General features: G+C 46.9%; 1 protein-coding gene across 1 annotated transcript in view; it reads left to right on the forward strand.

Annotated features, from left to right (window-relative positions):
• Positions 1-12,764, forward strand: part of TBX15 (T-box transcription factor 15) — a 109,155-nt gene extending 96,391 nt beyond the window's left edge. The window contains exons 7-8 of the mRNA XM_073617524.1: positions 271-368; positions 6,650-12,764. Of these exons, the coding sequence (XP_073473625.1) occupies positions 271-368; positions 6,650-7,431 (880 nt within the window). The 3' untranslated portion in view covers positions 7,432-12,764. The remainder of the gene's footprint in view (positions 1-270; positions 369-6,649) is intronic.
• The last annotated feature ends 593 nt before the right edge of the window (positions 12,765-13,357 follow it).

Raw genomic sequence — 13,357 nt, forward strand, 5'->3', positions numbered from 1 at the left:
TAGCACCATGGAATTCTGAATCTGAAAGTTTAGACTGCCCCTTGAATATAGGGTCCCATAACATCTAGTGATTTTGGATCTTGAGTCTTCCAAGGTTCTAGTTAGAGGAGAAGGCCCTGCCAGTCATCCCTGAACTCTTGGGAAGTCTACGTAGTGGAGTCAGAGGGCCTCTTGAACAGCCTGTCAGAAGCTGATCTGCTCTGTATTTTTATAGAGTGTTGTATGAATGAATCCTGTCTCTTATTTACCTAATCTTCTTCTCGTTTGCAGCACGGGCCTGGAGGCCATCATGGAGACGTACGCATTCTGGAGGCCACCCGTCCGCACTCTTACCTTTGAAGATTTTACGACCATGCAGAAGCAGCAAGGTGGGTCCCAGCCACATACAGGACTATTACACTTGTCTGGAGAAGGCTCCCCCCCACCCCCCCTCTTCATCTGCTCCGCAGCTGAGCCCTTTCTGGGCTGGTGGTTTCAGTTAAAGATGAAAAAAATGCTCATAGGAATAAGCTGGAGAGGTGATGAGAATGGCATTTTTTTTTTCCCTTTATACATCCAGAGCTGTAAGATCATTCCTGGCAGGAGACCGGCTGCGGAGTGCATCAGATTAATCGCATTGCAAAAAAATGGGGTTGACCAAGCTGAGATTTCGTTTTGTAATAACTCACTTTATTTCTTCCTCTATTCGCCGTGGTGAAAATATTAAAAGCAGAGTCAGGAGGTAGAAAATACTTTGCCGGCTGTGTTTTGCATTACGGCTAAAGCGATATTTACCAAATTCATGGGATAGAGGTGAATATCATAAACTACATCTAATATGTGGAATCCTGGTAGGGGGTGTGAGAGGTTTATACACAGTAGGAATGAGTTCAGGCATATTCCTGATGGCAAAGAGAAACATTCCCAAGAGGCACTGAATATTGCTAAGGGGCCCCACTCAGGCAACCATAATCCTGTGAGGTGGAAGCCGCTGTGAGGGTGCAGGCTGGGCATGGGTCCATCCTGACTCAAGGCACACTCCACAGATGAGAAGATATTCCGGTAGCCGCACACCATTACCGGGCATGCAGTCCACAGATTAAAGCGGCCTCAGCTCGCCCCATCTAAGCCACGCCCCCAACACATTTCGACCCTCCCCGGGGCTTAATCGTGATTTTTTTTTTTTTTTTTTATTTTTTTATTTCAGGTACTTATATTCCGCCGTCAATTTACGCAGTGCTTTACATATACATTGTACATTCACATCAGTCCCTACCCTCAAGGAGCTTACAATCTAAGGTCCCTAACTCACATTCATACATACTAGGGACAATTTAGACAGAAGCCAATTAACCTACCAGCATGTCTTTGGAGTGTGGGAGGAAACCGGAGTACCCGGAGGAAACCCACGCAGGCACAGGGAGAACATGCAAACTCCAGGCAGGTAGTGTCAGCCCCGGGCAGGGGCGAAATACATTGGGGGTGTGGCTTAGATGGAGCGAGCTGAGGCTGCTTTTATCTGTTGACTGCATGGAATGGTGTGCGACTACCTCCATAATTAACCACTTCTTGACCTTGCTATAGCCGAAAGAAGGCTAAGGCTCGGTCGTCCAATTCTGGAAGGGCGTCCATGGACATCGTCCCAGAACCATGCCCCCCAGTGCCCCCACTGGGGTGGGCATCCAGCTTGCTCTGTGATCGCTGTGTCCAATCACAGCGGCCCTTTACCATGTGATCAGCTGTGTCCAATCACAGCTGATCACAAACTTGCCAGTTATTGTCATTCCTTTCCTCACGTGCTGTCACAGCGTGAGGAAAGGAATGCTTGACAGGGGACATTTACACTGATAATCAGGGCACTGATCATAAGTGTCCTCATCAATGCAGCCCCAACAGTGCCAATCAGTGCAGCCTATCAGTCCCCATCAGTGCCGCCTCATCAGTGCCTCTTATCAGTGCCGTCTCATTACTGCCACTCCATCAGTGCAGCCTCATTGGTGCCCTCTAAACAGTGCCAATTAGTGCTGCCGCATCAGTGCCCATCAGTGCCACCTATCAGTCACCATCAGTTAAGCCTCATCAGTGCCTCTTCATTACTGCCAATTAGTGCTGCCTCATCAGTGCCCATCAGTGCCGCCTATCAGCCCCATCCTTGCAGCCTCATCAGTGCCCATTGGTGCTTTTTCATTAGTGCCAATTAGTTCCCATCAATGCCGCCTATCAGTGCAGCCTCATCAGTGCCACCTATCAGCCCCTATCAGTGCAGCCTCATTAGTGCCATTTGGTGCTGTCTCATCAGTGCCCATTAGTGCCGTTGCATCAGTGCTCATCAGTGCAGCCTCATCTGTGCCTCTTCATTAGTGCCAATTAGTGCTGCCTCATCAGTGCCCCCCTTACACCAATGCCCCATCAGAGCCCCCCTTACACCAATTGCCCCATCAGAGCCCCTCTTACATCAATTGCCCCATTAGAGCCCCCCTTACATCAATTGCCCCATCAGAGCCCCCTTACATCAATTGCCCCATCAGAGCCCCCCTTACATCAATTGCCCCATCAGAGCCCCCCTTACATCAACTGTCCCCATCAGAGCCCCCCTTACACCAATTGCCCCATCAGAGCCCCCCTTACACCAATTGCCCCATCAGAGCCCCTCTTACATCAATTACCCCATCAGAGCCCCCCTTACACCAATTGCCCCATTAGAGCCCCCCTTACATTAATTGCCCCATCAGAGCCCCCCTTACACCAATTGCCCCATCAGAGCCCCCCTTACACCAATTGCCCCATCAGAGCCCCCCTTACATCAATTGCCCCATCAGAGCTCCCCTTACACCAATTGCCCCATCAGAGCCCCCCTACATCAACTGTCCCCATCAGAGCCCCCCTTACATCAACTGTCCCCATCAGAGCCCCCCTTACATCAACTGTCCCCATCAGAGCCCCCCTTACATCAACTGTCCCCATCAGAGTCCCCCTTACATCAACTGTCCTCATCAGAGCCCCCTTATATCAACTGTACCCATCAGAATACCCTCTTAATTAAACTGTCCCCATCAGAGTCCCCTTTACATCAGTTATCTGCATCAGAGCCCCCCTTACATCAACTGTCCTCATCAGAGCCCCCCTTACATCAACTTTCCCCATCAAAACCCCCCTTACATAAATTGCCCCATCAGAGTGCCTCTTACATCAACTGTGCCCATCTATTTTATTCTATTCTATTCTGATCTATTCTCTACTCTAGTCTACGCTAGTCCAATATTTTTTATTCTATTCTATTAAGAAGCCTTTATTTTATCAATTCTATTCTTTTCTTTTTTTTTCTTATCTATTCTATTCTATTCAGTTTTATTCTGTTCTATTCTATAAAGCAGCCAAGTAGGAATCATCATCTTGTTTCACTTTTATATCTTACTGTATTTATTGCGATATGTTTCCATTTAAAATTCAAAATAATTTTTGAATTTGAAAAATTCATAATTTATTTCGGGATTCGTTGAAATTCGTTTACTATTGTGATCCAGAAATTCGCATACATCCGAAAAAATTTGAATCGAATTTCGATTTGTAACGAATCGAGTGGCACATGCCTACACAAGACACAGGCGTTTCGAGCTTTGCCCAGGTTGGGTCATGTCAGGGGAAACGTTTGGTAACCTTTGACAAGGACAAGTTCTGATGTTTCTCCAGAAATAGCCCCCCCCCCCCTGTCATCTATTCTAGGAATCATAAATCCCTCTTCCGAATGTTGCTGACCTAATTATAACAATAGCACTAAGGCCCAATTTTTATTGTTCATCTGCTAAGTAAACGTTTGCCCAGCTGTTACCGGCTCACGATGACCTCCATGAATGACTCTTCTGAGTATCTGAAGGCCTACCAAGTGTTCTACGAGACCCGTGTATGACAAGGATCATCCAGTGCCCAGAGCAAAGATGCCAAATTATGTGGGAGCCTATGAGGAGGAGGGCGAGAGAGAGAGAGCACAGCCCGCACCTCCTCCCAGCTCTCTCCTCCTCTCAGCTCTCTCCTCCTCTCCTAGTACAGCTTCCAACTCTGGGCTGACAGAAGTAGTAATGCTGCGGTCACTACCCCTGTGATAGTAGAAGGAATTTACGGCGCCCCCAACCCTAGAATACCTTGAGACCATGTTGCTGACCTAATTATAACAATAGCACTAAGGCCCAATTTTTATTCTTCATCTGCTAAGTAAAAGTTTGCCCAGCTGTCAACCGCTCACGACGACCTCCATGAATGACTCTTCTGAGGATTTGAAGGTCTACCAAGTGTTCTACGAGACCCGTGTATGACAAGGATCATCCAGTGCCCAGAGCAAAGATGACAAATTTTGTGGGAGCCTATGAGGAGGAGGGCGAGAGAGCACAGCCTGCACCTCCTCCCAGCTCTCTCCTCCTCCCAGCTCTCTCCTCCTCCCAGCTCTCTCCTCCTCTCTTAGTACCGCTTCCAACTCTGGGCTGACAGAAGTAGTAATGCCGCGGTCACTACCCCTGTGATAGTAGAAGGAATTTACGGCGCCCCCAACCCTAGAATGCCTTGAGACCATGTTGCTGACCTAATTATAACAATAGCACTAAGGCCCAATTTTTATTGTTCATCTTCTAAGTAAACGTTTGCCCAGCTGTTACCAGCTCACGACGACCTCCATGAATGACTCTTCTGAGTATCTGAAGGCCTACCAAGTGTTCTACGAGACCCATGTATGGCAAGGACCATCCAGTGCCCAGAGCAAAGGTGCCAAATTATGTGGGAGCCTATGAGGAGGAGGGCGAGAGAGAGAGAGAGCACAGCCCGCACCTCCTCCCAGCTCTCTCCTCCTCCCAGCTCTCCCCTCCTCTCCTAGTACCGCTTCCAACTCTGGGCTGACAGAAGTAGTGATGCCGCGGTCACTACTCCTGTGATAGTAGAAGGAACTTACGGCGCCCCCAACCCTTAAATACCTTGAGACCATTTTGCTGACCTAATTATAACAATAGCACTAAGGCCCAATTTATATTGTTCATCTGCTAAGTAAAAATTTGCTCAGCTGTTAACGGCTCACCACGACCTCCATGAATGACTCTTCTGAGGATTTGAAGGTCTACCAAGTGTTCTACGAGACCCGTGTATGACAAGGATCATCCAGTGCCCAGAGCAAAGATGCCAAATTATGTGGGAGCCTATGAGGAGGAGGGCGAGAGAGAGAGGGCCCAGCTCTCTCCTCCTCTCCTAGTACCGCTTCTAACTCTGGGCTGACAGAAGTAGTGATGCCACGGTCACTACTCCTGTGATAGTAGAAGGAACTTACGGCACCCCCAACCCTAGAATACCTTGAGACCATGTTGCTGACCTAATTATAACAATAGCACTAAGGCCCAATTTATATTGTTCATCTGCTAAGTAAAAGTTTGCCCAGCTGTTACCGGCTCACGGCGACCTCCATGAATGACTTTTCTGAGTATCTGAAGGTCTACCAAGTGTTCTACGAGATCTGTGTATGACAAGGATCATCCAGTGCCCAGAGCAAAGGTGCCAAATTATGTGGGAGCCTATGAGGAGGAGGGGGAGAGAGAGAGCACAGCCTGCACCTCTTCCCAGCTCTGTCCTCCTCTCAGCTCTCTCCTCCTCTCCTAGCCGCTTCCAGCTCTGGGCTGACAGAAGTAGTGATGCCGCGGTCACTACTCCTGTGATAGTAGAAGGAACTTACAGCGCCCCCCAACCCTAGAATACGTTGAGACCAGGGCAGCCGCCCCTTTCTGCCTCCCCCCTTGTCCTGGCCCTACATCTATGCCTTCTCTTATGTGTAGTGCTTGTGGTTGAAAAAAGGCATTTTATTATGGAAAATAATATTATACATTTTATACTGGCCAGTGGCCACTGCACAGCATAAGACCCAGACCAGGAACACGGTACAGGAGAGCAGCTGTTAGTCTTCTTTCCTCTCTCTCTTTGGTTTTTTACTCATCTCGCGGAATAAAGTAGCCAGTGAACTTTCTGGTCAGTTGGACGGATGACCGTGGAGTCATTAATTCGATGTTCAGAATATGTTTAATAGATGTGATAGCGGAGAACCTCTGAGGGTCACATGTAGCCGCACCTGCCAGGCCGGTATGGAGAGCTTTATGACCTCTTGGCCAGAAGCTGGGCACACATGATGCCAGGCACAGCTGGTGGTGACTCGGTGGTGATCAATGTAGACGGGGTCTTAATATAATCACTGAATACTTACAGCATGCTGTAATCATTTAACCTAAAGTACAAATTAACTGTATGTAAAAATAAGTTTGAATGAGCAAAAGTCAGAAGGCAGCTGCTACCAATGGAGGTGCCAGAGAATGGTCACCTATGGGCTGAGTGCAGTATGGGTACCAAATAGTTTTTGTTACAAAATGATCATGAATTTTATAAGACATACTGTATACATTTTCAAAACAAAGCCACTAAAAGTCAACAATACCTTCTATGAAAAAGGTTGCGATAAAGGTAAAAAAAAAAACACCTACGTTTTATCAAGAGCCCATGAACATAATAGTCTCTTCGTAGTTCCCCCTTACTCCAATAAATGGTTTTATATTCTACAACCAGTGATATCACTTGAAATTATAGCTCATATGTTATTTAATATACCTAGAAATGCCCAAAGTAAATTTATGACCTTCTTCTCTGTCTTTAGGTGGCAGCACCGGGACATCTCCTACCACATCGAGCACTGGCACTCCATCTCCATCTGCATCGTCTCACCTGCTCTCCCCGTCTTGTTCTCCTCCGACTTTCCACCTGACGCCCAACTCTTTCAACGTCGGCTGCCGAGAGAACCAGCTCTGCAACCTCAATCTGTCCGAATACCCAGCCTGCGCTCGGAGCAACATGGCCGCCCTCCAGAGCTACCCAGGCCTGAGCGAGAGTGGATACAACAGGCTCCAAGGTGGCAACTCCACCGTTAGCCAACCGACGGAGACCTTCATGCCCCAGCGGACTTCATCTCTAATCTCTGGCATGCCCACTCCGTCCTCTTTGCCGAGCAACAGCAAGATGGATGCTTACAGCGGACAGCTGGGCACTTACCCCACCTCTCAGTTTCAGTACATGATGCAGGCGGGGAACCCTTCCTCCGGCTCGTCATCTTCGCACATGTTCGGGAGTGGCCACATGCAGCAAGGCTCCTACAATGCCTTCTCAATCCACAATCCTTACAACCTTTACGGATACAACTTCCCAGCCTCTCCCCGGCTAGCCACGAGCCCCGAGAAACTGACCGCTCCCCAAGGCACTTTACTCTGCTCCTCACCATCCAACGTTGCCTTTGGAGACAGGCAGTACCTGTCCTCTGGCATGGATGCCATGCACATGATTGGCAGCCCTTCGGGCAACCAGCAGGCTACAAACACCTGCGACAGCAGACAATACGGAGGTGTTCCTGGGTCTTCCTCACAAATGTCAGTACACATGGTTTGAAGGACCTTTGGATCTTCATGGGTGGACTGTAGAAACCACAGTGCCTTTTTTTAAGAGGCTGCCGTTGGCATGGAGGCCACATCTCTGGCCAGCAACGTCTCTACCATAGTGGATATACAATGCAATTATTACAGATGCGGCTTGCAGCAATGTTATCTTGCCACTTTGTTTTAGTTTTTGTTTTTTTCCTTGAGATCTTCTTCAAGAAGCTTTGGACTTTTTCGTCATTAAACATTTTATTATGTATGAGAACACAGCTGTAATAAATAAAGCACCAACAGCCGGTATTCTGAAACCAAAACCACCGCAATAAAGAAAGAAGTGCAGAAGGAAGCTTTGGGGGGGTGCAGCAAGGTCTACAACCAACTATATGATGGAGCTCTTATGGCATTCACTTTGAACTATCCTGATAGTAGAGTTGTCCCAATAGTGGAGCTATCCAGATAGTAGAGTCATCCAGATAGTAGATCTATTTCGATAGTGGAGTCGTCCTGATAGTGGAGCCATCCCGATAGTAGAGTCATCCAGATAGTAGATCTATTCCGATAGTGGAGTCATCCTGATAGTGGAGCCATCCCGATAGTGGAGTCATCCTGATAGTAGAGCCATCTCGATAGTAGAGTCATCCTGATAGTGGAGCCATCCCGATAGAGTTATCCCGATGATGCAACTATCCCGATAGTAGAGTTATCCCGATGATGGAACTATCCCGATAGTAGAGTTATCTTGATGATGGAACTATCCTGATAGTGGAGCCATCCTGATACTAGAGTTAATCCGATAGTGGAGCTATCCGGATAGTGGAGTCATCCTGAAAGTAGAGCCATCCCGATAGTAGAGCCATCCTGATAGTAGTGCTATCCGGATAGTAGCGCTATCTCGATAGTAGAGCCATCCTGATAGTAGAGCCATCCCGATAATAGAGCCATCCCGATAGTAGCTCTATCCCGATAGTAGGAGACAGACCTTGTGAAGACCCATTGTCTTGAAAAATTGATCGGGTTTTATGCTCCATATTGCAGCTAAAGTAGCTCAATTGTATTTTGGGCAATTTTTTTAAATTTGTTTTTTGTAGAGAGGGGAATAGTTAGGCTCCGTTCACACTAGTGCGACTTATCATGCGACTTTGGACACAAGTCACAGCCCGTTGATTTCAATTTCTCCCGTTCCAATCGATGCAACTGAAAGTCGCATCGATTTTGAAAAGGCTCCTGCACTATTTTGATGCTACTTCCTTGCATCTTGAGAACCAGCGAGTGTAAAGTCACATGAAAGTCACGTCCGAAATTGCGCGACTTTGGGGTCGCACTAATGTAACCCGAGCCTTAGAGGCACTCTCGTGTTTCGTGAGTGTGAATGGGGGAAAAAAATCAATTGTTTTCAGGCTATAGTCTCTCCCGGTCAATTGTATTTCAATAAAAAAAAAAATGTGTATAGGGACAATACCACATTATGGCCACTGGATGGAGATGAGGAGAAGACGCTTTCCCTATGGTAGTCAGCGCCATCTAGTGACCATAATTTGGTATTTTCATTTTTTTTCAAAAATCAATATTCGATCTGCAGGGAAATATAGCCTGAGAACATTCGATTTCACTCCAGTTGCACAGAATGAGCAGTTTCGATGGATGAACAGCTATGCAATGCTTTTTAAAGCACACCCGTTTCATTTAACTTTTTTTTTTTTCTGTAGGTCTGTTGGGAAATGTTGGACTCTTAAGTTGTTTTTATAAAAATAGGCAGCTCAGCCGGGGGGGCATTCATTGACGTCCCCTTGAACCCAAACAGCCAAGTTTGGCGGTAAATTCTGGTCTCTAACCCGCCGGGACGGCCACATTTTTTTTTTTTTTTTTTTAGGGGGGGGGGGACAACCTGAAGGTAGTATGTATGTGATCGGCATATAAAAGGTAACAACGTATCGCTTAGTTAGGCTTAGTTATGTCTCGATGACAGACGGGTGGAGGAGGTTGAACTTTGTTGACTTCACACGGTTGACCGCCGTCGGGAATAAAAGGAAAAAGAGATGAATCATAATTGGTAAATCGGGGGGGCGGGGGCTACGGGGGGAGCTTCTCCTTTGAACTGCTCATTGGAAGTGAAGCGGATCGGGTATGGAAAACCTTTTTACAAGTTTCCCTGCAGCTGCTTGCAGCACACGGGGTCACATGTCCACAAAAATGTCATAAAAACATCTTTAGCACCGAGGTAACATTTTCCATTACAAATTCAAACAAAAGTAACAATTACAAGTAAAAAAAGGCGATGAAAATGTTACATTGTAAATGAGTGATGATTACTCCGCCCTCCCGTCAGTCTTGCACAGTTGCACCAACTCAGGAGGGGACTTGGGGGATCGTCCGGGATTTGGTGATTTTTAAATCTAATCCCCCGCCCTCCCCCTTCAGTCTTGCTCCTTCGCCTGACTGGTCCCAACCCCTTTTCCTTTATTGGATTTCAGTTCTTCCAATCACGGAGGGCTCAGCATCACATGTGGGTGTTACCTATGCAAATGTAGCCTGCCTAGGAACGCCCACTTCCTCCAGACTGACACCCGCCCATCAGGACATTTTTGCATAACTCCTCCCACAGGGCTGAGAGCTCTTCAGAGGAGTACTGAGGCAGAAGTACTGGGATGGGCTCGGGAAGCTACGTACAGGCCCCTCCCACCAGCCATGACCTGCCTGCATTGCATAGAGACGCACAGAGACCCAGTGATGACATCACTGGGCCTAAAATGAGGTTTTATTTAAAAAATGTATTTAGATGAGGGGGGGGGGGGCTTGGGAAAGTAAAATATAAAAATAAAAGCAGAATAAATTTCAGCTTTGAAGCTATGCAATATTTTCAAAGCAATAATTTAAATAAGCTAAATGTGTGATTTACAGTTGACAGTAGCTTGAATGCAGAAAAAGATTAGAACCTCTGTCAGGTTTTTTTTTTGCTCTGCGCCTTTACTGGAGTAATTTCCCCTTCCTGTCCTGGTGACCACACAGGAAACAGGGAAAAAATCTCACTAATGGGATACAGACAACAGCAAAAACCTGGCCAGGGTTCTAACCCTGGGAGGCCTTAGGTAGCCTTGGGATACACTTACTAAAGGGAGTCAGCACACACTCTGATCTTTCTAGGGACATGTCTTTGTAAGCTGGGGTGTCAACTAAAGGCAATATATATATATATATATATATATATATATATATATATATATATATATATATATATAAAATGGAAGGGGGTGGAGCAATGAGATTCCTGTGGGCATGACTGACGCAAACCCATCATTGGGTACTTTAGCAACCAGACCTGATCCATTTCAGCTCTGATCCTGTCCACCTTCATATGTATGAGCTCCTTCCCTTACAGTCCCCTTGATATGAAATAAAGTTCACCAAGGATGGTGGGAACCCCTCATAATGGGCACAGAAGGACCATAGTACTGGGAACCCAGCACAGGGATGGTGGGAACCCCTCATAATGGGCACAGCGGGTGTACAGACCTGGAACTCAATGCAGGGATGGCGGGAACCCCTCAAAATGGGCACAGCAGTTGTGTAGCGTTGAAAACCCAGTCAGGAACCCCTCATATTGGGCACAGCAGGTGTAAAGACCCAGGAACCTAGCACTGGGATGTTGGGAACCTCCATCATTTTCACAATAGGTGTGCAAACCTTGGAAATCAGCACAGGGATGGTGGGAACTCTTCATAATGGATACAAGAGTTGTGTAGACCCAGGATCTCAGCACAGGGATGGTGGGAACACCTCATAATGGTCGCAGCAGTTGTGAAGTGTTGAAAATCCAGTCAGGAACTCCTCATAATGGGCACAGCAGGTGTACAGACCCGGGAACTCAGAACAAGGATGGTGGGAACCCCTCATAATGGGCACAGCAGGTGTACAGACCCTGGAACTCAGCACAGAGATGGTGGGAACCCCTCATAATGGGCACGGCAGTTGTGTAGAGTTGAAAACCCAGTCGGGAACCCCTCATATTGTCCACAGTAGGTTACAGACCTGGGAACTCGGCACAGGGATGGTAGGAACCACACATATTGGGCACAGCAGGTGTACAGACCTGGGAACTCAGCACAGGGATGGTGGAAACTCCTCATAATGGGCACAGCAGGTGTGCAGCCTCGGGAATTTGGCACAGGGATGGTGGGAACCCCTCATAATGGGCACAGCAGGTGTACAGACCCGGGAACTCAGCACAGGGATGGTGGGAACCCCTCATAATGGGCACAGCGGGTGTACAGACCTGGGAACTCAGCACAGGGATGGTGGGAACCCCTCATAATGGGCACAGCAGTTGTGTAGAGTTGAAAACCCAATCAGGAACCCCTCATATTTTCCACAGCAAGTGTAAAGACCCAGGAACTCAGCACAGGGATGGTGGGAACCCCTTATAATGGGCACAGCGGGTGTACAGACCCGAGGACTCCAGGCTCCTGGGTTGCAGCGTTTTCAACAGTAGAGTTCCTGAATCCTGAGAGATAGCAGAGATTGGTGGTTACAGCCAGTCAACTTATGAAGCACTACGCAAACTGTTGGCACTATATAAATCCTGTATAATAATAACATTAATCATTTTCAGATTCATATTTGTCTCACCAAATGTTGACTCTAAAGCGAGGTCCCTTCTCTTTCCCAGTCATGGCCTCTCTGATAAGATGGAGGTTCTCCTTTGACGAGGACGTTCCTCACACGCCTTGTCTCCCGCCAGCACGCTGCTCCTTTGTTACAATTTACAGTTATACCCCTGCTGGATACATTTTATGGATATTCTGTTTACATATTCAGCAATCATAGACGGCCCGCCAGCCGCTTTTTGGTGCAGCAGAGAAGGCCTTCCCCCGGATGGCGCTCTAAGCCGGTGGTGCCGCAATGGACGCAGCGCCCATCTCATCGTCTCACAGCTCCTCATCTCCACCGTGTCATTATTCTAGCTGCTTTATCTGCTTGTATTGCTTTTCTTTGTGCCTTTTTTTTAGCCCATCAAAGCAGCAGCCCCCCCCCCCCTTCCTTGGCGTGTGTTACCCCTGCTGATCTTTACCGGCGGCGCTCGCGGTCCTGGATGAGTCCGGTGGACTCGGTGCCTTTTCGGTCTGCTGCGTTGATACAAAGTTGTTTTTTTGTTTTTTTTTTTTGCCATGGTGTGACAGTGCGAAATAATCACTTTCTGTTTGGATGTGTTGTAGATAATGATATTTAAATGGCGGCGCTCTAGAGTGGGACGCCGCGTAACGCCGTGTAACATAATACTGTGTATAATAATGCACTCTGTGCCAAGCACACACAGAATCCTAATAAATGAATTTTTTTTGGCTCTCTTTACTTGTCTTTATGTTCAGTTATTTAAAAGTTAAAGAAAAAGAAATTGCGCTAGGTGCATAAAAAATTTGTGGAAAAAATGAAAAAAAAATGAAAAAAATTCCTGCTGCTGTGCACTATAACCCCGATATAAAGGGCACAAAAAACAAAATATAATAGAGAGTGCAGCACCGGACATGTGAAGTGAATAGTGAAATTTGATAAACCACTTATTAAAACGGTGAAGAAGGTTATTCAAAGTCAATATATCAAAATAGTGACACATATATATATCATAAAGTGTTTCTTAGAACGTGAACATATGAACTAAAATGAGTGAAGAAAATTTCCTGTATATAAAAACTTATGAAGGCACATAAAAAGTCCAAAACAGTGTATTTGATGCAATGTAGATTTCTGGGATACATCTTCAATGTTCAATGTTGCCCACCACTGAATAGATGAATAAAAGGCTTACCAGAAAGCCTGTGACCGCCCTTATTCAGGGGGGTCAAAACAGGCTTAGCAGATATGGAGAATACTCCAGGGAACACCGATGGACCGGTGCGTCTGGACTCCTTGCCAGATAACCAACCAGCCGACAACCGTTGTAGATG

Source organism: Aquarana catesbeiana, linkage group LG02 (assembly GCF_042186555.1).
Source record: "Aquarana catesbeiana isolate 2022-GZ linkage group LG02, ASM4218655v1, whole genome shotgun sequence".
Classification (NCBI taxonomy): Eukaryota; Metazoa; Chordata; class Amphibia; order Anura; family Ranidae; genus Aquarana; species Aquarana catesbeiana.